General features: G+C 36.3%; 1 protein-coding gene across 1 annotated transcript in view; it reads left to right on the forward strand.

The window, feature by feature from the left end:
- The window catches only part of COL5A2 (collagen type V alpha 2 chain), a 154,514-nt gene that overhangs the window by 127,009 nt on the left and 4,463 nt on the right, over positions 1 to 23,042 (forward strand). The window contains exons 33-52 of the mRNA XM_055571970.1: positions 181 to 279; positions 1,338 to 1,445; positions 1,713 to 1,766; positions 4,056 to 4,109; positions 4,326 to 4,379; positions 4,804 to 4,857; positions 5,332 to 5,439; positions 5,554 to 5,607; positions 6,144 to 6,197; positions 6,966 to 7,127; positions 7,846 to 7,953; positions 9,061 to 9,168; positions 10,774 to 10,827; positions 12,709 to 12,816; positions 13,311 to 13,364; positions 15,230 to 15,337; positions 15,724 to 15,777; positions 17,268 to 17,375; positions 19,258 to 19,549; positions 22,436 to 22,623. Coding sequence (XP_055427945.1) covers positions 181 to 279; positions 1,338 to 1,445; positions 1,713 to 1,766; positions 4,056 to 4,109; positions 4,326 to 4,379; positions 4,804 to 4,857; positions 5,332 to 5,439; positions 5,554 to 5,607; positions 6,144 to 6,197; positions 6,966 to 7,127; positions 7,846 to 7,953; positions 9,061 to 9,168; positions 10,774 to 10,827; positions 12,709 to 12,816; positions 13,311 to 13,364; positions 15,230 to 15,337; positions 15,724 to 15,777; positions 17,268 to 17,375; positions 19,258 to 19,549; positions 22,436 to 22,623 — 1,983 coding nt within the window. The remainder of the gene's footprint in view (positions 1 to 180; positions 280 to 1,337; positions 1,446 to 1,712; positions 1,767 to 4,055; positions 4,110 to 4,325; positions 4,380 to 4,803; positions 4,858 to 5,331; positions 5,440 to 5,553; positions 5,608 to 6,143; positions 6,198 to 6,965; positions 7,128 to 7,845; positions 7,954 to 9,060; positions 9,169 to 10,773; positions 10,828 to 12,708; positions 12,817 to 13,310; positions 13,365 to 15,229; positions 15,338 to 15,723; positions 15,778 to 17,267; positions 17,376 to 19,257; positions 19,550 to 22,435; positions 22,624 to 23,042) is intronic.

A 23,042-nucleotide genomic window follows, 5' to 3' on the forward strand; every position in this document is an offset into this window, starting at 1 on the left:
GTGAAGCCAGCATATGCTTACTTCAAGTTCATTTCTTATCACTAAATTAGAAAACTGAGTCTTAATCGTTGCTCATTTCTAAATTTTTTCCCAAAAATCACTTTTCAGATTTCTGGAAACATATTTAAATCCATTTTCAGATCAAGCACTGAGACTGCTTGACATTTCTGTGTTGTGTAGGGAGAACGAGGAAATCCAGGGGAAAGAGGAGAACCAGGAATAACTGGACTTCCTGGTGAGAAAGGAATGGCTGGAGGACATGGTCCTGATGGTCCAAAAGTAAGTGTGGTAGTGAGCTCAGTATTTTTTATTCATTCATTTTTTTAATTGTTAAAAATATTTTATTGTAAAATATTTGCTTTACAATAGTGTGCTGATTTCTAATTTACTGGTCAATGAACACATGATGGTACTAGAATTTATTTTTCTTGTTTTTCCAAAGTAATTTCTTTAACAAATATTTAAAGAGCACCTGCTTGACTTTCCTTTGATGTGAAAGAGTCAGGTATAAAGGAGTCTCTTCCTTGATGGGATTTATGATCTACTACACGAGGCAGTGATATTTCCTCATATGCAAAACCGTTTCTAAAATTTATTTATATATTTTCCTAAGGACTTTTATTTATAAGTAGAGGCAATAAATGGAAAATTGCATAATTTATTAGGAGATGTTCCTAATCATATGCTCCATTTCCCTTGTCTCTGTTTCTGTAATTCTGCTCACTAAATATATAAAATTATGTCATTTTTGAAATCTGAAAGTACATGCATTATAAGGCAAAAATCAGCACCATTTCCTTTTGGGTGCCATGGTAAAGTTGATAGAAGATAATGTGGCCGTTTTCAGTGCAAACTACCAGAGTAGAAATTTTTGTGATCAGACGTTAGATACCTTATCACCTTTAAGGGCCAGAGACTGTGTAAGATCTGCTTCAATTTCATTACTGAATAAGCCTGAAAACCAGCTTCATTTCATGGGTTCTTTAGAGAGAGAATGAATGTACTCTTTAAATGTAATGTCTTCTTTTTCTTATTAGAATCCTTATGATGTTGCCAATAAAAGAAAACAAAAAGGCAACTCTATCATATTTGTTTGAATCAGTACCCAGTTTTCCCAAAGAAAAAATCTGAAAACAAAGCAACAATCAAAACAGAAAGGTAGTATTTAAAGAAAAACAATGACCTCAGAGACAGGTTTCCCAAATGAAAAATATGAACATGAGCTTGAACCATATGTAATTGCCAAGATTCTACTCTTTTGGGTCTACCAAAACAGGGATTCCATGTGGCTAAACCTTAATATATAGATGAGCTTACCTACTGTTGGTTCATTTTAGGGCAGTCCAGGACCACCTGGAACCCCTGGAGATACAGGCCCACCAGGTCTTCAAGGTATGCCAGGAGAAAGGGGAATTGCAGGAACTCCTGGCCCCAAGGGTGACAGAGTAAGTTTATTTATTTTATTCATTCATTTAGATTTTCTGCTGATAATGATTTTCTGGGCAGACTTTTACTTCTGCCATCCTAAGTTGCAAGTCGTTCATTCTTTCAGTATACATGTACTGAGAAAATGCACAGTCCCGACATTGTTCAAGGCCCAAGGGGATGCAGTTGTGAACATTAGAGATGAGCCCCTGCTCTCATGAAGCTTCCATGCCAGTGTAGGAAAAAGACAATTAAGTGAATAAATGGCGTTTTGTGTGTTTTCACAGGGTGGCATAGGAGAAAAAGGTGCTGAAGGTACAGCTGGAAATGATGGAGCAAGAGTAAGTGAAATCATTCCTTTCAGTGGCAGGGCTAGGAATCAACGTCATCATTACTGTATGAGTCTGCCTGAACTTTCTAGAATAAGCCTCATATTCCCATGGTGGTCAGGATTTGGGAGAATGATGAAATCTGAGATTTGACATTGATTGCCTGTGGATATTCATTTGCTTACCTTGAATTAGAACAAGCCAAAAAAGTAAAGTCATTATTGAGAGAATGAAATAAGATACGTTTTTACTGTGCATATGAAATTGATGCTTTAAGCAGTGGGGCCCTCTTTTTCCTTCTCTATCATATTTATTCCATATGCAATGTTTCTTTTTATTAAAATACTAATCTAGTGAGTCATCTTAGACTTCCTTCCAGTATAGGCAAGTAGAGTTTTACAGAGTAACCAAAGGTGTGATAAATGTTTCTCAATATGCTAGATGTCAGGGATGAGAAAATTACTGCATGATGAATCATTAATGAGACTGAACAAGTGAAATGTGAAGAAGGATTGCTTAATGCCCTTCCAGAAATTGATGTTTAACAAGCTTTGTGTCCTCAAAACTAGAATGTATTTGCAATTCCAAGGATAATCAAACAATCAGAACGAAAATATATTTTCAGACATGAATGATTCTCTCCGGTAAGAGCAGATTTCTTGTGAAATCTTGTGAAATCACAGTTTCTTGTGAAAAAGCAATACACAAATACCAGAGAGAAAACCTGTTTTAGGAAGGGCTCCAATGCTGTGCAGCAGTTTAAAAACTGTGCTTGTGTGTCAATCACTCAGATAGTCAACATTTTCTGAAAATACTTCCTGATATTTGCTAAATAGTTTCTAACTCAGTACGACTTAGTTTGCTGTTAATTGTCATGCTGTACCCTGACAAAAGCAGCTGTGCTATTAAAAAAAGAGATGACACTGAGCCGCTGTTAACATTTTGATTCTGCCCATTGAGTCACTGTTAATACAGATTATATTAACCTTTGATAAAAAAAAGTATATTATAGGAATTTAGCCTTATTATAATGATTCCTTTTTTCTTTTTCTGGAAAGCTAGTTGAAGGTGAAACAATTTAGCAGACTATGAAATCAAAGTATCTTTGCCTTTTAATTAAATCTAACATTGAATGCAATATTTCAAAAGTGGTCTAAGTGAATCTGGTTTATTGTTTGTGCTTCATATCACAGTTGGTCTGGAGTGCACAGTAAATAATGAAGAGCTGTTTGAAGGAATGATGTGCTGTCAGTTTATTTTAAGGAGAAATATCCATCTATTGCTCCTTTCAACTATTGAATATTTTGAAACTGCAGTGAAATAGGATCAAGACTTAAGCAATGACTGCTTAATTTCTAGTGAGGAAAATATGTTGTTTTAGGCAAGAAGCAGAGAATTTATCTCATTTAAAGGGGAAAAAATTTTAGTGTAGTCACTTTTATATTCAATCAAATCTTTTAAGGAAGTGTATTAGGTGAATGGCAGAATATTGTTTCATTATAGATCTAGAGAATTTAAGATCACAGTTTTCTCATGTTGTTGTCTTAAAATACAATATAAAATTAAAAAGTCATTTTATTCCCTAAGTTTCTTCTGTAATGCATACATAAATTAAATGGCAAAGGAATATCTGAGTTTCTTGTGAAAAAGCAATACACAAATACCAGAGAGAAAACCTGTTTTAGGAAGGGCTCCAATGCTGTGCAGCAGTTTAAAAACTGTGCTTGTGTGTCAAGAAAACCCCACGTGTCGCTCTGCTATGCTCTGAGCCAAAGAACACCCTCACCTTCAGTGCAGTGGGGTGGTTCCATTCATCTCCATCACAGAAGAATGTGGAATACTGAGGGCGTTAGCACAACTTCACTTTTCTAAAAAATAAAAGGAATGATATTTCACTTGTATAGTTTAAGAATAAAGTATGCTATACAAAATAAGAAAAGCCTGTTCAATCTATTGTCAAATTTCAAATAGAGATTAGTAAAATTAAACAAGCTAAGAAACACAGAAACCTTGTTGAAGGATAGCATTGGTTTCCGACTAATGTTTGAAGACAGTGTTATGTATACAGACGAGTGAGTTGGATGAAACATATTGAAACGTTCTGTGGAGAAAATCCACTGGGAATTGTTTTAGTCTAGATGTAAAAATATTCAGAATATACAGATTGTATCATTTATTACAGGTGATGTTTTACAAAAGCAGTCATCTGTAACAAAATAGTACCTTCTTGGTTTGTTTGTTTAAACGTGGAGATTCTGTGCATTCTTTTCCTCAATATGCCTATGTTATGTTCATTGACAGGGTCTTCCGGGTCCCTTGGGCCCTCCAGGTCCTTCAGGCCCTACTGGAGAAAAGGTAATGTCAAAAGTTGTTATCTTGTGGACTCAAAATTCCGAGATCTGAATGCTGGCTCTTTTTCATAATGTCTTCTCTTCCATAAAGTATGATAGCTGGGCTAGATCATCTCAGAGTTCTCCTCCCATCCACCCAACACATAGGGCACCATGTCCTACAGTTCTACTGTGTTTTGCTGTTGCTTTGGACAATAAGCATCTAAAATCTGCTTTTCAGGGAGAACCCGGCCCTCGAGGTTTAGTTGGCCCGCCTGGCTCCCGTGGCAATCCCGTAAGTGACAGAATTTTGATGTTCTTTAGGATGAGATTGAGCAGTAAAACAAGCCATCATTTTGTCTTGATATTTATATGAAACCATGTCTATTGGGTTAGGTTACTTTAACTTCCTGGTTTTCACCTTTTACTTTTCTTATTACACTTAAAAAAGAAATTAGTGTATTGTTTCTATACAGTCTATTAAGTCTATATAAGCAGCTCATTTACTAAATAACCAGAAGCTTCTTTGAGACTTTGGGCCTTGGAAATTTTTTTCTATGACCCTCATCTCTATACCACCCTTAGGAGTCTTCCTCAAGCAACATGTCTAATTTCTCTAATGTACATTTCAAGACACTGCAGATTTATAAAATTGTATTTTAAAATACTGTTCCTGTTTAGAATCATGTGTGAAAGCCACAGTAATGTTTGTCTTCTAGGGCTCACGTGGTGAAAATGGCCCAACTGGAGCTGTTGGTTTTGCTGGACCCCAGGTATGATTTTTAAATATCCTGAATTTACAAATGTTCGTTCTTCTTGCTACAGCAATGAATTTAATTAATTATCACTGTCATATGTTTTGAAGGTATATTCAAGATTCTGGAAAACATAGTATTCTAGGCAATAGTCTCATTTTCAATACATTTTTTTTTCATGGACTGGCACAAAACATGTGGTGACATAACTTACTTTTTCAGACTGTCTTTGAAGATCACATTGGGGTGTTTTGTTTTTTTTTTTTCTTTTAAGCTTTTATCCTGATTACAAATCACCATTTTATAATATATGAATATATATTATATATTATATTTATAATATATGAATATATATTATATATTATATTTATAATATATTTATATATTTATAATATATGAATATATATTATATAATATATATTAAATGATAATTATTATGAAAAATTTGTCTTTAAGTGTTGCAACCATTTCCTTATTTATTCTTTGATGTAGGGTCCGGACGGGCAGCCTGGAGTGAAAGGTGAACCTGGAGAGCCTGGGCAGAAGGGAGACGCTGGCTCTCCTGGACCACAAGGGCTGGCAGGATCCCCAGGGCCTCATGTAAGTTTAAAGTAAAATAAGATAGAACTTGAGTCCAGTGCCCACTGTTTAGACCTTGTGTTTAGACCATCTTTCTTTACTGCAGCACCCTTTTGTTTGTTTCTCTCTATTTAGGGTCCTAATGGTGTTCCCGGACTGAAAGGTGGTCGAGGAACTCAGGGTCCACCTGTAAGTTGGTTTGAAGCTCTGGGAATTATGCATAACTAGTCACAGATATCTAGTACTTTATAGCCATCTTAAAGTTCCTTTGAAGCTATAACAACCAATTTTTAGTTGTATATATTGCAATGGAAAAAAAAGTGCTTAACTTGGATGACAATCTGCATTAAAATTAGTTTTATGACTTTGGAGATCCGGTTGCCTCATATAGAACCTAAAATATAGATTACCTATGGAAGAGGGAATGAATAATGTGAACCCACTTTATGTAATTCTGTTATAAGACATTCTAATGTGATCCTAGTGCTCATCTTCAATGCTTGTATATGTTCAAGATAAATGGAAAGTGGCAAGGGAAAAATAGCATCCTTCCTACCAGTTAAGCCAGATCAATTAACAAAAGCAGGATACAAGAAAAAAATTTATTGCTCACCACAAGAAAAGGGATATAAAGTCCTAGGTATCCCTATAAAATAAGTAAGCCCTATAAAGTATATATAACTAATTTTTATTTTAAAATTGCTTATATGATATTATATTTCTAGGGTGCTACAGGATTTCCTGGTTCTGCCGGCAGAGTTGGACCTCCAGGTCCTGCTGTAAGTCAATTCAATAATTGAAATTACTGATAGTGGAATAATTACACACAACACATAAAAGTACACACAAACACACACATGTACATATTATAATGATATGCACACATATATTTGAGTTTTTATTTGTTCTTTTATTTAATCACTTAATGATTTGTTATCCCATGTTGACAGTTCTTGTCCCAGTAATTCATGCTGGTATGTTGTCAAGTAAATCATCTTTAATCATTGAATGTTTCTTGGAGGAGCTTTTTTGCAAATCCTTTTAAGCTCCAATATTTGACTATTACTTCATTTGGGTACTGAACACTCACAGTATTGTGTGGTAATAATCATTCCTTTCAGTTAGGAAGAATCTCTGAGATTATCTGTAATAAAAATTATTTTTTCATTAAAAGATCAAGTCAGACTAAAAAAAATGCATATTCATTGTTGGTGAAGAGCCTTATGGAGTTTGAAAATTCAAGTTAATTTCAAACACTTTTTTTTTTTTTTTTACAATTTCAAACCATTTTTCGTTCTTAGTTGAAGTTTAGTTGATTTATAATATTGTCAGTATACTTTTCATAATGACTCAGAGGTAATTGTCTGCAGATAATGAAATGAACTTACAGCTGTGTATTTTATTTTTTGTTTAAATCCACTCAGTGATTAACAGGAAAAATGGACCTGTGAAGCATGGGGTTCTGCTTCTAAAGCAGAGATCCCCATATTAGGTATTCTAACATGGCTTCCACTTCGCCCTCTGGGTCTCTTTCCATGTTATACTAGGGAGCTCCAGGACCTGCGGGGCCCTTAGGGGAGCCCGGGAAGGAAGGACCTCCAGGTCTTCGTGGGGACCCCGGGTCTCATGGTCGAGTAGGAGATCGAGGACCAGCTGGCCCTCCTGGTGGCCCAGGAGACAAAGGGGACCCAGGAGAAGATGGACAGCCTGTAAGTTTGGCATCTTGGCTCTAAACTACCTCTAACTAGAAACTCCTAATAACTACTGCCACAAAAATCTGTTTATACATTATCCCGAGCACTTTTATAATCCTTTGAGTACATTGTGCCCTATAGTTTTTTAATTTACAGTTCTCTACTCTAGGAAAAAGTATATGTACAGGTATAAAAATATAACAGTAATGGATGTGGTACTCAAAAACTAAACAAGAAAACAATTGTTTGTTAAATATCTGTACTGAATTAAGAAAAAATGTTAAAGCAATTTACTGAATATATAAATGCTGCAACATTAATATGTTTAGATAGAGCCCAACTTCTTTCCTTTGTTTAAAAATTTTTCTTGTCAGTTTAAAAGAAGGAAAACTGCCTGAATATTTACCTCTTTTATTCTGTCAATATTCACATTATCTTCAAGTTCTTTTCAACTAATTCTCAGCTTTAATAATGGTTTTATTGGTTTAATTCCAACCAGTTCTCACTTTTAAATATTGTTAGAGGCTCAGCGTGGATTACTCATTTTGACTACTCATATATAGTATGATTTTGTAGAACAGAATCAATACTAACTTAATACTACTGACAATATATTACTATGAGTAATAATGATACTCATACTTAATAAACTATAAAGCTGTCATCTATTACAAAGTATTTGCATATAGTTTTCCCTGGAGAATTTCTTATTATAGTTTGTATTCAACATTAGGGTCCAGATGGTCCCCCTGGTCCAGCTGGAACTACTGGGCAAAGAGGAATCGTCGGCATGCCGGGGCAGCGTGGGGAGAGAGGGATGCCCGGCCTTCCAGGCCCAGCAGTAAGTAGCTGCACCGGTCAATACTTCATCTGATTATGTGCAATATCATTTGTGAAGGGAGAATTTATCTTTTTTTTTTCTTAATAAATTTAAAATCTTTTAAAGGCACAAATACAGAATATCTTAAAAACCTTTTGACTTTAAATGTCAAATTCTTAAGTACCTTTGAAAAATATATTTATTTAACCCTGGGACTAGAGACTTAGACAAATAAGGATATGGATTTTTGGTGACTCTAAATCTTTCTTCAAAGATTAAAAATATCCATGGAGCTAGAGAAGGGGGATAATCTCCTGGTGAGTAGGTAGCCTCTTTTTAAATAAACATGCCTAATGGAAAAATCCATATTTCACAGTTCAGAGACTAAGTTTTCATAAACCATCAAAGGGAAGAAATAGTTGAGCTAAAGTAATACTGGAGGTGAAAGTGGGGTGAACTATAAAGAAGGATTCTGAAAGCAATCTCCTGTTCCCTGGAGGGTGCTAAGAATTTCATATTCCCTGAAGTATGGATAAAAGTTTAACTCACTGTTAGCTTTGAAGAGATTAAATTTTACTGCTGAAAGTTTACATGCTTGAGGAAAAAAAAATGATGTTTTTATATGGAATGTGGAGATAGATTTACTGTTGGGGTCTTGGAACTGGGGACATGTGGGTGGAGATATGAAACCAGTAGACTGGGAGTCTAGAGCAGTCTTATTGTTATCAGGAGTGAGCCAAGGAACTTGGAATATTTGGTCTCCCAATAGTGAGATCAAACTGTCAGGAAACAGCAATAAAGTGAGGAGACTATGCAGAAGAGTAAGGATGAGCATATTTTAGTGACACAGATTCAAGACGGGCATCCAGATCTGAAAATAGTACTTTGGAGTAAAACCCAAAATGCACCTGAATTGGTGCAAAGGATAGTCCCATCGATACATCAGGATGGGTGTGATAAGAAGCGGGCGCACCTCTGGGAAGGTACCGCAGTGGTACTGGTGTTGCGTGATAACTGACAGTTATTACTCCAGAAGGAGACACTGGGTGCCATTTAAACATAGCCTTTATGTGAACCGTCCCCTCAAGCTTCTTCAGAAGTGGCTGACACATTTATACTTTATTTCAGGGCACACCAGGAAAAGTAGGACCAACTGGTGCCCCAGGAGATAAAGGTCCACCTGGACCTGTTGGGCCCCCGGGCTCGAATGGCCCTGTGGGGGAACCAGGACCGGAGGTGAGTACTGCAGGGAAGATCATCCTCCCCTCCTTATCTGGGTGTTATGGGGACATTTTTGAAATTTAGAAATTAATTTAGAAACTAGAAATTTTACATTTGACCTGAAGGACATTTTCTAGCGCTGTTTTTTGATGTGTTTTTCTTCCCTAGATAGTTGACTAAATGATGACATAAGGAAAAGGTAATAAGATTGGTGTCTTGCATTGGCCTTCATCTCATCAGAAGCCAAGCATTTTAGTTGGTTTAGGTTGTTGCCAAATTGTTTTGAAGGTGAAATGTTACAACTGTTTATCTTTTCTCTTGTTATTATTTCATTCTGTAATGGCATATTTGTCAAAATTGCCAACTTTTATGGTGATAGGATTAATATAATTGTTAAAGCTTGTGAAGAGAGCCAAGTAAGTAGAGGTCATTTTACTTAAATATCCCTATATATAACATTTTGGATATCTACTTCCCTTAGGCTCTTTTGAGAGGAAATCAGCTTGATTTGAAATCAAGAGGAATCAGCTTGATTTGAAAAGTTACAGGTTGAAATTTCCTCTGTTCAGTGCTTTAATGAGTAAATTGCCAAACATTTAGTGTCACATTTTCTTGAAAAAAAAAAAAACAATTAATGCCTTTCAGAACAATTTTTGTTCAAATGGTAAAAATATAGTTCTGTGGAAAAAAAAATCAAAATAAAATAGGAAAGGAAGACTATATATTTTAAAATGTAATTTAATGTCTAAACACAGATATTTTATTTTAAAACTTTAAGGATATTATTTGGGTAAGTAAAAGTGAGGGAAACCATTCACTGGTAATATAAAGAAAACAAAACACAAGGAATATAATTGTCTATTTATTTTGAATAATTTGATTTTTTAAAATAAAAATAAAAAAAGACGAGTTTAGACTAAGTATAGGAGGCACAGTAAAAGAAATGTCTGGGGGCTTCTCTGGTGATGGAGCTCCTCTGTCTGGTTGCAGCTCCTCTGGGTCCACCATCGAAGAGATTGATTAAGCCAATGAGTATAGATTTAGTATGTTTCACAACAAACGTTGATGAGCCCAAATTTATAGCAATTCCAGGACAGTTTTCAAGTTGAACTGCTACGGTAAATAACTGCTGCTGCTGCTGCTAAGTTGCTTCAGTTGTTCTGACTCTGTGCGACCCCATAGACAGCAGCCCACTAGGCTCCCCCGTCCCTGGGATTCTCCAGGCAATAACACTGGAGTGGCTTGCCATTTCCTTCTCCAATGCATGAAAGTGAAATGTGAAAGTGAAGTCTGGGCATCCTTAATTCTTGACTAAGGAATATGTACACAGAGAAATGAAATAACATTGCACTTTAGAAGCATTGTACTGTAAGTGGAAAATAGTATCTTAAATAAAACTATTTAAAATTGGCACCAAAAGTGTAAAAATGTGTTAATAATTTTACAAGCAAATCAGAATAATAGAAATATGGCAGAAACTTTCTTCTACTGAAGTTTCCATAAATGCTAATTCGTAATGTGGAATAGAGGTGGAAAATATGCTGTAATTTTTCTGGCAATTGAAATGTGAATTTTTTTTATTACTCAGTTAATTCATTTTTCAAATATGATTCTTTATAGGGTCCAGCTGGTAATGATGGTACTCCAGGACGGGATGGTGCTGTTGGAGAACGTGTAAGGGCAATTTCACTGATCAAAAAATCTGAAATAATGTGCATTTGAAATCTCTGTAATACTAAAGAGTAAAAAAACTATTCTTTCTTCTCATCTTGATTCTTTAAGTAATTAGCTATGTAATCTTGAACAAATTTTCTGAACCTCAGTTTTTAAATACTTTAAATGTGATTAATATTTATATCATTGAGCTCTTATGTTTTAAATATCATGTTCAAAGCATCTCATAGGCACTCAAAGAGAGGGAAAGAAAGAGTTTTGAGGAATCCTGGGGGAAGGCCCGCCCCTCCCCTCCATCTTCTGTAAAGCCAAGGAAATGTAAATTCTCTTGGGATCTAAGTTTTTCCCAGGGTTGGTATATATTGTCCAATGTAGTAGTCTTCAGAGGTTTTGCTGATGTACCCCTAATATACTCTGGAAAAATCTCTGAACCCCTGTGCATATTTTAAGTTACCATCACATTTTATTTTAATCATAAGTTTTGATAGTTATGTTGGGTCAGTTCTTTTCCCTCACTTTTTGTCTCCTTGTAGCAAAGAATTGAAACAACAGACCAAGACAGCTCAAGCAGGCACATAGTCCACTCTCAGAGCAGACCAATCGTGTAGGAGTGGTCCTGCTGCATTTTAGGGTTTCCTTTCAGTGTCCTTTGATCCCTATCCTAAGCAGACCCTGGAGCCTGACTGGTTCTGTCCCATGCAAAATAGGGCTTGTACCCAAGACCAATCAGGGAAGTAAATGCAAATATAGTATATGTTCAAGCAATCAGGGAAGGGGGCGTGCTTGGGCATGTTTTCTTGCTGGAGGGCTTCACTCCAACCAGAAGTGGTTTCCCTTTTTCATGGGCTTTGTCTTTTCTTTGTTTGCCCTCTGGATGTTTCTTCTAGTCGCCACTGTCTCTAATTGCTATCTTGGACTCCTTTTTCCTATTCTAACTGTCTAACAGTTACAAAGGAAGTAGTTCTGGTAAATTCTAAATGTATGTATGCTTTCATCATATATATTTTTTAAAGTCTTGGAGTTGCCAATTCAGCTTATTCAATGTATTTTATTACATGTCCATTCTCTAACCTAATTGCCAAAGTTTATCCAGTTGCCAAACTAATCAGCCAAATAAGACTTAACTTCTGTTAGAAATAAAGATCTGGCTCCATTCTTCAAGTCAGATAATTATATTAATACACATTCATGTAACTATAATCTCACCTCTGACTTCTTAAAGAGACAAGTAAGATTTGGAGCCAAGTAAGACTGGGAAAAATAAAGAGCAGCTTTTCTTTCCAAATACCTCTTTATTTTATTATCAAGTGAACTGTGCATTCTGGAAAAGTCCCTTAGTTTTATGCCCAGTGGGGTTTATTCCTTGAAGCATTGTGCCGTATTAAGGTTGCAGATGGTATGATATATGCTTTTATTTCGTAAAATGGGAGAGGGGTGATTATTAAAGAGGAAGATGCTTCAAATCAATTTTCTGAAAGAACTCATATGAAGTTGTAAACCTGGAAAGTGGTTTCCTTAGAATTTTCCCTGTTTTCACACTCTGGAAAATTTTTGTTTGTGCTATACTAAAAGTACAGATACCCCAGTGGGTCTAAGTCACATGCTGAATTCTGGAGGTGACCACTTCCATATCCAGCAATCTTGACTATGGGAATAATAGGATGAGAATGAGGGTACAGATGATATTGGGGGAAAATATCTTACCCTTTTCAGTTTGATTTATTAATGTGTAAATATAAGTAGAACATTTAAGTAATATATAAATTAATAAACAGAATGTTTTAAAAGGTGTGTTTTTCCTTTCATGAATAACATAAGCATATAGAATTTTGCTGTTTTATAATAAATATTAAAAAGGTAATATCTTGGTTTCCTTGTCAGGGTGATCGTGGAGACCCTGGGCCTGCAGGTCTGCCAGGCTCTCAGGGTGCCCCTGGAACTCCTGGTCCTGTTGGTGCTCCGGGAGATGCAGGACAAAGAGGAGATCCGGTAAGGAGAGTCAGTTTCACATTGACAGTTTTAATCAACATACTGTATTATGAGTATGTGTATATGCACGCATGCGATGACATGTGTGCTTGGAATTATCTTTTCTAGTCTTAAAAATTTGATTTCTAATAGGTCTTCAAAAATCTTGATGCTTTGGCTTTCATTATCTAAAAATGTGATTTATAGGAAATATAGTAAGTATGGATCATGTTAAATTTAAGCAAGTAATGTCTTATGTAATTAACTAAGGTGATCTTCATTCAGAGAAGTCCATTAATAAAATTGACTATAGAGATGTGATTGGGGTTATAGTGAGCACATTCTTATACCCAGGGAGATTAGCCTGGTTTTATTTAGTTAGCCATAAGAGTATACACTTAGATACACTTACACATATAGAAGTATTCAACTACAGACATATATTATTGAATTATAAATCTCTATAATATATCCATATTTTTTTCTTATATTAATTTTGTGAAAATTTCTTCTAGGGTTCTCGAGGTCCTATAGGACCACCTGGTCGAGCTGGGAAACGTGGTTTACTTGTAAGTTCTTGGATTTAAAAAAATAGAAAATATGATTTCTTACATAAAATATTCTCCCAAAGAAAAAACATAATTTTTAAGATTCATAAATGAAAATTACCAAATTCTTCAAGCCCTAGACAAAATATTAATTTAAAACAGCACCCAGGTGTTTATATTTGTTTTTATAGTGTTAGTATAATTCTTCTGAATTTTACTATGAATTATTTCAATAATCAATTAAAACTTTTAGTCACAATTTTCTCCCACAATAGCAAGGGTAACAGTGCCATTCTTTTAGATTTTCTAAAAATTATGTAGGCAAATGGGTTTGAAAGCTCTTTGTAAACTTGAAAAGTACTATTCAAGTATATTTTATTTTTAGCTAGATCATTACATAATGATATAATCTAAATATGTGAAAGAGAATCCAAACTTTCCAAACTTTGGAAAACATCTCAGGCTATATTAAACTTCAGTTCAGTTCAGTTCAGTTGCTCAGTCGTGTCCGACTCTTTGTGACCCCATGAATCGCAGCACACCAGGCCTCCCTGTCCATCACCAACTTCTGGAATTCACTCAGACTCACATTCATTGAGTCAGTGATGCCATCCAGCCATCTCATCCTCTGTCGTCCCCTTCTCCTCTTGCCCCCAATCCCTCCCAGCATCAGAGTCTTTTCCAATGAGTCAACTCTTCGCATGAGGTAGCCAAAGTACTGGAGTTTCAGCTTCAGCATCATTCCTTCCAAAGAAATCCCAGGGCTGATCTCCTTCAGAATGGACTGGTTGGATCTCCTTGCAGTCCAAGGGACTCTCAAGAGTCTTCTCCAACACCACAGTTCAAAACCATCAATTCTTCAGCACTCAGCTTTCTTCACAGTCCAACTCTCACATCCATACATGACCACTGGAAAAACCATAGCCTTGACTGGACAGACCTTTGTTGGCAAAGTAATGTCTCTGCTTTTGAATATGCTATCTAGGTTGGTCATAACTTTCTTTCCAAGGAGTAAGCGTCTTTTAATTTCATGGCTGCAGTCACCATCTGCAGTGATTTTGGAGCCCAAAAATATAAAGTCTGACACTGTTTCCACTGTTTCCCCATCTATTTCCCAGGAAATGATGGGACTGGATGACATGATCTTCGTTTTCTGAATGTTGAGCTTTAAGCCAACTTTTTCACTGTCCTCTTTCACTTTCATCAAGTTCATCAAGAGGCTTTTTAGTTCCACTTCACTTTCTGCCATAAGGGTGGTGTCATCTGCATAGCTGAGGTTATTGATATTTCTCCCGGCAATTTTGATTCCAGCTTGTGCTTCTTCCAGCCCAGCATTTCTCATGATGTACTCTGCATATAAGTTAAATAAGCAGGGTGAGAATATACAGCCTTGATGTACTCCTTTTCCTATTTGGAACCAGTCTGTTGTTCCGTGTCCAGTTATAACTGTTTCTTCCTGACCTGCATACAGATTTCTCAAGAGGCAGGTCAGGTGGTCTGGTATTCCCATCTCTTAAAGAATTTTCCACAGTTTATTGTGATCCACACAGTCAAAGGCTTTGGCAGAGTCAATAAAGCAGAAGTAGATTAAATTTAAAATACTTCATTTTAGTCCAAATATAGGTTAAATATTTAAATAATTGAATCTTTAGGAATCATTATTATATATACTATGCTTTTAGTGATCACTTCCATTCCTTGAGAAAAAAAGATTAAAATTAGTAGATAATAATAGATAAAAATTCCTAATAATATTATTTAGATAAGTAAATATATTAGTTCATATAAAATAAAATGCTCAAAATTGTAGCAAATACAATTGCACAAAGTAAAATTGTAAATTGTAGTTTCAACAGGCAATGCTCATGCTATGACCTTATTTCTAGGGACCGCAAGGACCTCGTGGTGACAAAGGTGATCATGGAGACAGAGGTGATCGAGGTCAGAAGGGTCACAGAGGCTTTACTGGTCTTCAGGGTCTTCCTGGACCTCCTGTAAGTTATTCTTTTAAGTATTATTTGCTCTCCATGTGAAAATGAAAAGGTATTTTGACATGAACATTTATTTGTCTATAAAATGGATAGACTTTTTGCATCTTATTTTCATTTTAAAGAAAATCTTGATGAATAAGTCATTACCTAAGTACCCAATATAATTGTTCATATGTGTGCTGTAATTTTGTAGGAAAGAAATAAACCAAAAGGTTATATGCACTATTACTCTTACAGTTGTCTTTAGTGTTCGTCAACTCATGTAGACATAGAGATTGATGAATGAAGTATATGCTGCTAAAGTCAATGACAGGACATTTTTAAAAGCTAGAGTGGTTAAATATAGGATATAAATATTTTGGCTTTTTTTTTTTTTTTTTTCTACTTAGGGTCCGACTGGTGAACAAGGCAGTGCTGGAATCCCTGGACCATTTGGCCCAAGGGTAAGTAACAAAATTTAGCAATAAGTTGCAGGGGTAAATACTAATGCACCTGGGGACATTTTGTTAGTGCTTGAGTATCATTTTCATGGTATTGAAGCTGGAGTTGGCTTAGGTTCTCTGAAGCTGGCAGCAAACATAAGAGACAAACCATTCAGCATTTACATTTAAGTAGACATAGCCTGAAATATATTACTTCATAGGCCCATTTAAAATCTCTTACCTAGGGTAGATATACTCATCTGTTTGTCCATTTTCTTACTCTATGTTTTTTGAAATTTCCATTTAATTGTACTCTTTGAGATGATACTGTAGGATTTACCATGAAGTGGAGACAGATTTTGAAGCTGGATATGCTGTTTTCATTTAAGCAATTCCTATAGTTCCTCAGAAGTAGTTGGCATAAGGCTAATTAGGAAGCAAATCATAAAATGAAACAAATATTTGAAGGTTGTAGAAATTCTACATTTAGCATCAATGCAGTCTAATAGGTCATTAATGCCACAAGATAATTATTTAGGAAAATCATTAGAAAGAATTTCTGCTATTTCTAAATACAGTATAAACAAGTCACACATAAAATTGAGAACAGTATCAAAATTACTGAGATGTGATAAAATTCTGGAGTATAGGACACAAATTTAATTTATGTCAAACACTGAAACTTTTGTGATTTTCATACTCCTACTTAATTGAATTTCTAATTAAGTTTACAATATGTGAAATGTGATGAAACAGCTCCTGCCAATGAAAGTAGATGAAAGAAAGTGAACGTGCAAGCTGCTCAGTCGTGTCCAACTCTTTGTGACCCCATGGACTATACAGTCCATGGAATTCTCCAGGCCAGAATACTGGAGTGGGTAGTCTTTCCCTTCTCCAGGGGATATGCCCAATCCAGGGATTGAACCCAGGTCTCCTGCACATTTCAGGCAGATTCTTTATCAGCTGAGCCACAAGGGAAGCCCTAAAAAGTAGATGACTAGTCCATTAAAAGTAGATGACTAGCCCGTTAACTCTTGCCTGGAGAGTCCCATGGATGGAGGAGCCTGGTGGGCTGCAGTCCATGGGGTCGCTAGGAGTCAGACACGACTGAGCAACTTCACTTTCACTTTTCACATTCATGCATTGGAGAAGGAAATGGCAACCCACTCCAGTGTTCTTGCCTGGAGAATCTCAGGGACGGGGGAGCCTGGTGGCTGCCGTCTGTGGGGTCACACAGAGTCTGACACGACTGAAGTGACTTAGCATAGCATAGCATAGCCCATTAATGTTTTAACTGACACTGGTCTTTTCCCATGCATGGATGGTGGAGAATTCATGTGTGATGAAGCAGTAAATATTAGAAAGTGCTAGAAGTCCATTTATTAGTCATTAGGAAAACAAATATGAGAAATCAGTGTGACAGCTCCAAAAAGAAATAATTATTTGATCATAAAAAGACCTTGTAGAGGTTTTCCTCCTAGGATCTAAAATACAGTCTTTGTTTCTTGCAGGGACCCCCGGGTCCAGTTGGTCCTTCAGGCAAAGAAGGAAGCCCTGGACCACTTGGGCCCATTGGGCCTCCTGGTGTGCGGGGCAGCGTTGGAGAAGCAGGCCCTGAGGTAAAATCACAGAGATTTGTATGTGCTATTGATTCGCATAGCTTGGATTCTGTCTAAGGAAGATCTGTGCAGCACGAAGGACAAAATACTTCAGGAACTCTGAAAATGAGCCTGGAAATCACATATAGCTTGTCTGTATAATAGCTAATTCAAACATTTTAACACAGATTATTCAGAGTACATAAAATTAGAGTCTAAGCTACCTAGGCCTTGACTTCAATGAGAGTAATGGAGTGATATCAATGAGAGCAAATAGTAAGTTATGCTTGTATTATCGTTAGAGTTATGAAAATGTGGCTTTGCTCTAAGGGGCAATAGACTAAATGGGAGATTTGATGAATGTATTTGTTCATGAAAATGTTGGAAAGTGAAGCCTGTGAAATTAACGTGTTATTTACTGAAAATGAAATTCAGAAAGGATTCAAATTGAAACTTTCAATAGAATATTTCGGTAGTATTGACTTGTAAAGCTTTAAATTGCTTTAGTTAGGCTTTAGTTAGGCTTCTCAGAAACCGAACTTTGGGAAACAGTCTGCTCTAAATGCCATGCATGCGTGTGTGTGCACGTGCATGTGTGAGGTGAGGTCATGCATCCCTCCCTGGCGTCTCTTCCTCTTTTGCTTTATTTTCCATTTCCTATTCTGTCTCTGTCCTAATGATAATACCATTCAACCAAATATTTAGTATTACATAGAAAGAATAGCCTTACATTTCCTATGTTCAAGAGAAATATTTTCTGTTTATTTCTCTAATTTTACATGGAAAACAGCTGCAGAATTGGAATACCTCTTACTTATGTGGCTTTTGATTGACTTTATCTTGCATTTTAGTGGTCCTTGATAGCAAAAAAAAAAAAAAAAATCTCTTCCCCTGAGTTTAGCATAAAGGAATGTATGGAATCATGAGACGACCTTAAAAAAAAAAAAAAAAAAGGATTTAATGGTTGCTTGATAGTGAGGAAATGTTTGCACTAGAACTTGATACAACTTGTCCAGACCCATTTAATGAGTGGCAGAGCCAGTAACAGAACTCCAGCCTTCTGCCTGCCAGGTCTGTGCTCCCCAAGAGAGATGTGGACCACACATCTTTTCGGTTGTGGAGAATTCTCTCAAGTTGCTGAGTTCTTCCTTGGGAAAATGCAGAAGGAAATTAATAGAGAGGATCTGTTTTTCTAGTCTCTGATATTTTGTGTGCTCATCTCCCTTTTGCTCCAGTAGTTTTTATTTGGCAAAATAATAATAATTATTGAAAGAGCTCTTTAGGCAAGGATAACTTCCTCCAGTTTGGTTTAGTAGAGATAATTTTGATCTACCCACTAATTAATGCACATAAAAAGATTTCCTGTGGTTTCCCCTTATTTAGATATGGGGGAATTCTCTTGTGGGTGTTTCTTCAAGTATTCCCTTGGTACTGATGGACAGTCTTATGGAAGTAGCACCCACAAACTCCTCTGCATCTCCTTGTTCAGCCTTTGTTCACACATCCTTTTAAAACATTTTAGTTGTGCCTTGCCAAAATAGTTTGAAAATGAGTGTACAAATCTATATATACCTAACATAAAATGTATTGTATCTTCAGGCGTAAACATCAAAGCAAATATTTTCTGTTTTAATCTTTAAATAAAGATGCCAACCTCAGATGCCAACTTGCAGATATCTTGTCTGAGAAACAGTTATGCATCGTTTCTCATTCTTGGAATGTTATAAGTTAGCAGACCAGAACCATCTAGTTAAAAAAGGACTCAAGCCACAGATCTCTCAGTGCCGTCAAATTGAGGTTTTGCACCGTCCCCCTTTGCAAGTCCCATCAGTGCCTTTGTGTCCAATGGAAAAGCAAAAACTAAAAACTGTTTTAAATATATTTCCGATTTTTTAAAAATTAGGGTCCTCCTGGTGAGCCTGGTCCCCCTGGCCCTCCGGGACCCCCTGGCCACCTTACAGCTGCTCTTGGGGACATCATGGGGCACTATGATGAGAGCATGCCAGACCCACTTCCGGAGTTTACTGAAGATCAGGCGGCTCCTGATGACAAAAACAAAACGGACCCGGGGGTACATGCGACCCTGAAGTCACTCAGTAGTCAGATTGAAACCATGCGCAGCCCTGATGGCTCTAGAAAGCACCCTGCCCGGACTTGTGATGATTTAAAACTTTGCCATTCTGCAAAGAAGAGCGGTGAGTAGACAGCTGGCCATTTGAGCAAAGCTCATTGTTTCTGATGTGTAATTCTCCAATGCATACCAAAATATTTTATTTACTCTCTATTTAGTGATAGACACGAGATAAAACGGTGGCCATTCAGAGTCTGAGGTTTGCTGATGGGAACTGTCACTGATATGAAAAAAATATGGGGTGAGATAAGTACTGTAATAGAGGACATATCCCATTAATGACCCAATTTCATGGTGGTATTTTCATTTCCATCCAGAAACCTTAAAATATGGATAATTTTGTGGTGCTGTAAATGTCAAAACTACTTGCTTGAGCAAGGTTAAATATGTTTAGTTTCCTCAATAATTCTGAGTGATTTAATATGCTAACATATAGTTGGATCCTCAAGAGTAGAATAAAGTTCTATTTTTAGTTTTTAAAGAAACCTTCATACTGTGGAATTTAGAAAAATAGTACAGATGAACCTAGTTCCAGGGCAGGAATAGAGATGCAGACATAGAGAATGGATGTGTGGACACAGTTGGGGAAGAGGAGGGTGGGATGAATTAGGAGACTACATACACCCCGGGCTGCCCTGTTGGCTCATTGGTAAAGAATTTGTCTGCAATGCAGGAGACACAAGTTCGATCCCTGGGATGGGGAGATCCCCTGGAGAAGGAAATAGCAACCTACTCCAGTATTCTTGCCTGGGTAATTCCATGGACAGAGGAGCCTGACAGGCAACAGTCCAGTTTAGTTTAGTTCAGTCACTCAGTTGTGTCCGACTCTTTGCCACCCCATGGACTGCAGCACGCCAGCCTTCCTGTCCATCACCAACTCCCGGAGTTTACTCAAACTCGTGTCCATTGAGTCGGTGATGCCATCCAACCATCTCATCCTCTGTTGTTCCCTTCTCCTCCTGCCCTCAGTCTTTCCCAGCATCAGGGTCTTCTCCAGTGAGTCAGTGCTTTGCATCAAGTGGCCAAAGGATTGGAGTTTCAGCTTCAGCATCAGTCCTACCAATGACTATTCAGGACTGATCTCCTTTAGGATGGACTGGTTGGATCTCCTTGCAGTCCAAGGACTCTCAAGAGTCTTCTCCAACACCACAGTGCAAAAGCATCAATGCTTCAGTGGTCAGCTACAGTCCATGGCTACAGTCCATGGGGTCACAAAAGAGTCGGACACAATTTAGCAACTAAAGAAACAGCAAATACACTATGGTGCATAAAATAGATAGCTAGTGGGAACTTACTATAAAGCACAGGGAGCTCAACTTAGTGCTCTGTGATGACCTAGGTGGGTGGCATGGAGGGGAGGTGGGAGGGAGGTCCAAGAAAAAGGGAATTTACTTATGCATATGAATGATTCACTTTGTTGTACAGCAGAAACTAACACAACATTGTAAAGCAATTATACTCCAGAGATAGTAGAATAGAGTATGCCTTATTTCCCAGATTTATTTGAATATGAAATTCTTTTCATGTAGTTTAATGTTCTACAAATCATACTTCAATAATCTCTGCTGCAGAATTGTGTTATGGTTATTTTATAAAATATTTTGAAATTAAAGTCTTTTCCCCTAGATGTAAACACTATGCCTAAAGTTTGCAAAATTCCATCATTTTGATTAATCTAATAAGACCTGGAAAAGAAAGATCCATAAGAGGGCCATGGGAATGAGCTATGAAATGCTTAAGTGTTTCAAATAACTTTGAAATGATGCTGACAGGGATAGCTAAAATTGTTATCTTTGCAGAACAGGCCATTTGATTACCAAGTCTATACTTTACATCCCACCACCAGTGCCCCTTCATTTATTTAAAATCCAGTTTTTAATGCATATTTTATATATACATACAGACATGGATTTTATACATGTATTCATATTTATTATACATATATTAACATATGCTATTATATAAACTATATATTTACATATGTTTATATAAATATACATGTAATATAATCTATATACATATATTTTACATATATATACAGAATATACATATACATACAGATATATACATAAAGATATATGCATAAAAATGTATTTGTTTGCATATTTATTAAGCTGTATCTCTAGCACCAAGCACTAACTTGGTGTAGCCTACTTCAAGGATCTCTTCTACATGGTAAGATCAATTTTTTGCACTATTTTATATTGGAGCATAGATGATTAAGAATGTTGTGTTAGTTTCCAGTGACAACAAAGTGATTCAGTTATACATATACATGTATCTATTATTTTTCAAATTATTTTCCCATTTAAAATAGGATGCTACGTAATATTGAACAGAGATCAATTTTAGGGCCATTGAGGGACTTCCCTGGCAGTCCAGTGGTTAAGACTCCATGCTTCTGTTGCAGGGTACATGTATTCAGTTCCTGCTAGGGGAACTTAAAGATTCCGCATGTCACATGATGTGGCCTAAATAAATAAATAGGGCCAGTGAGATAATTCATAGCATTCTGATTACAGTTTGACTCACTTAATAGTTTTGAAAAGACATTATGTTTTTAATATTCAGTTATTATTTGTTTTAAAATATTGACTTTGTAAATTTAATGAGAACCCATCCATTTTGGCAAAGCTACTTGCTCACCATGGATTATCTTTTTGGTATAATTTCTAATCTACAAAATGGCTGTGATGATATTTCCTTCACATTTTTGTGTTTTGAACCTTAGGTACATTTGGCCAGTCACCTTAGAATAGAAAGGAGAAAGGACCTGAATGCATAGCAGTTACTTTTTCTTAGCTGCAGGTATTTCCTTAACTGGGATTCACTTTAAAAGAGTGAGTTAGTCCTTAATCAGTGAGTTAATCCTCTGTCAATTATTTTAGAGACTCATAATCATGTTTGAGATTCTTTTTATTTAGCAAATATTTTTTATTTTGGAAAACAGGAGAGTACTGGATTGACCCTAACCAGGGATCTGCTGAAGATGCAATCAAAGTTTACTGCAACATGGAAACAGGAGAAACATGTATTTCAGCAAATCCATCCAGTGTACCACGTAAAACCTGGTGGGCCAGCAAATCTCCTGATAATAAGCCTGTTTGGTATGGTCTTGATATGAATCGAGGATCTCAGGTAATTTAATATGCTTGCTTAAAGTTGTATTCATTGCTTGTCTTTATTTATTGTATTTTAGTATTGACTTAGGACTTTTGTAATTATTTTTTTTGACCATGTTTATTTTACTGTGTTTATTAATAATTGGAAGTGATAGATTCTCATTAGTTGTATTTGCAATATCATTGCATAAACATTGCTATGAATTAAATTAATATAGTTTTGAATGATAATCTTTCTATTGATGGAATGTAAAAAAGTAATTATTTTTCATATTAGCTCCTTTAATGCCTGAGACACTGCTTGTGGAGTAGAGTTGAAGGGTTTTGCCATAGCTGACAGACAGGGATTATATTTAGCATCAGGAAACCTAGGTTACTCATACATGGATCTGTTACTACCTCTGGGACCTAGAAAGTCTCTTAACCTTTTTTTGT

Source organism: Bubalus kerabau, chromosome 3, assembly GCF_029407905.1.
Source record: "Bubalus kerabau isolate K-KA32 ecotype Philippines breed swamp buffalo chromosome 3, PCC_UOA_SB_1v2, whole genome shotgun sequence".
NCBI classification, from domain to species: Eukaryota; Metazoa; Chordata; class Mammalia; order Artiodactyla; family Bovidae; genus Bubalus; species Bubalus kerabau.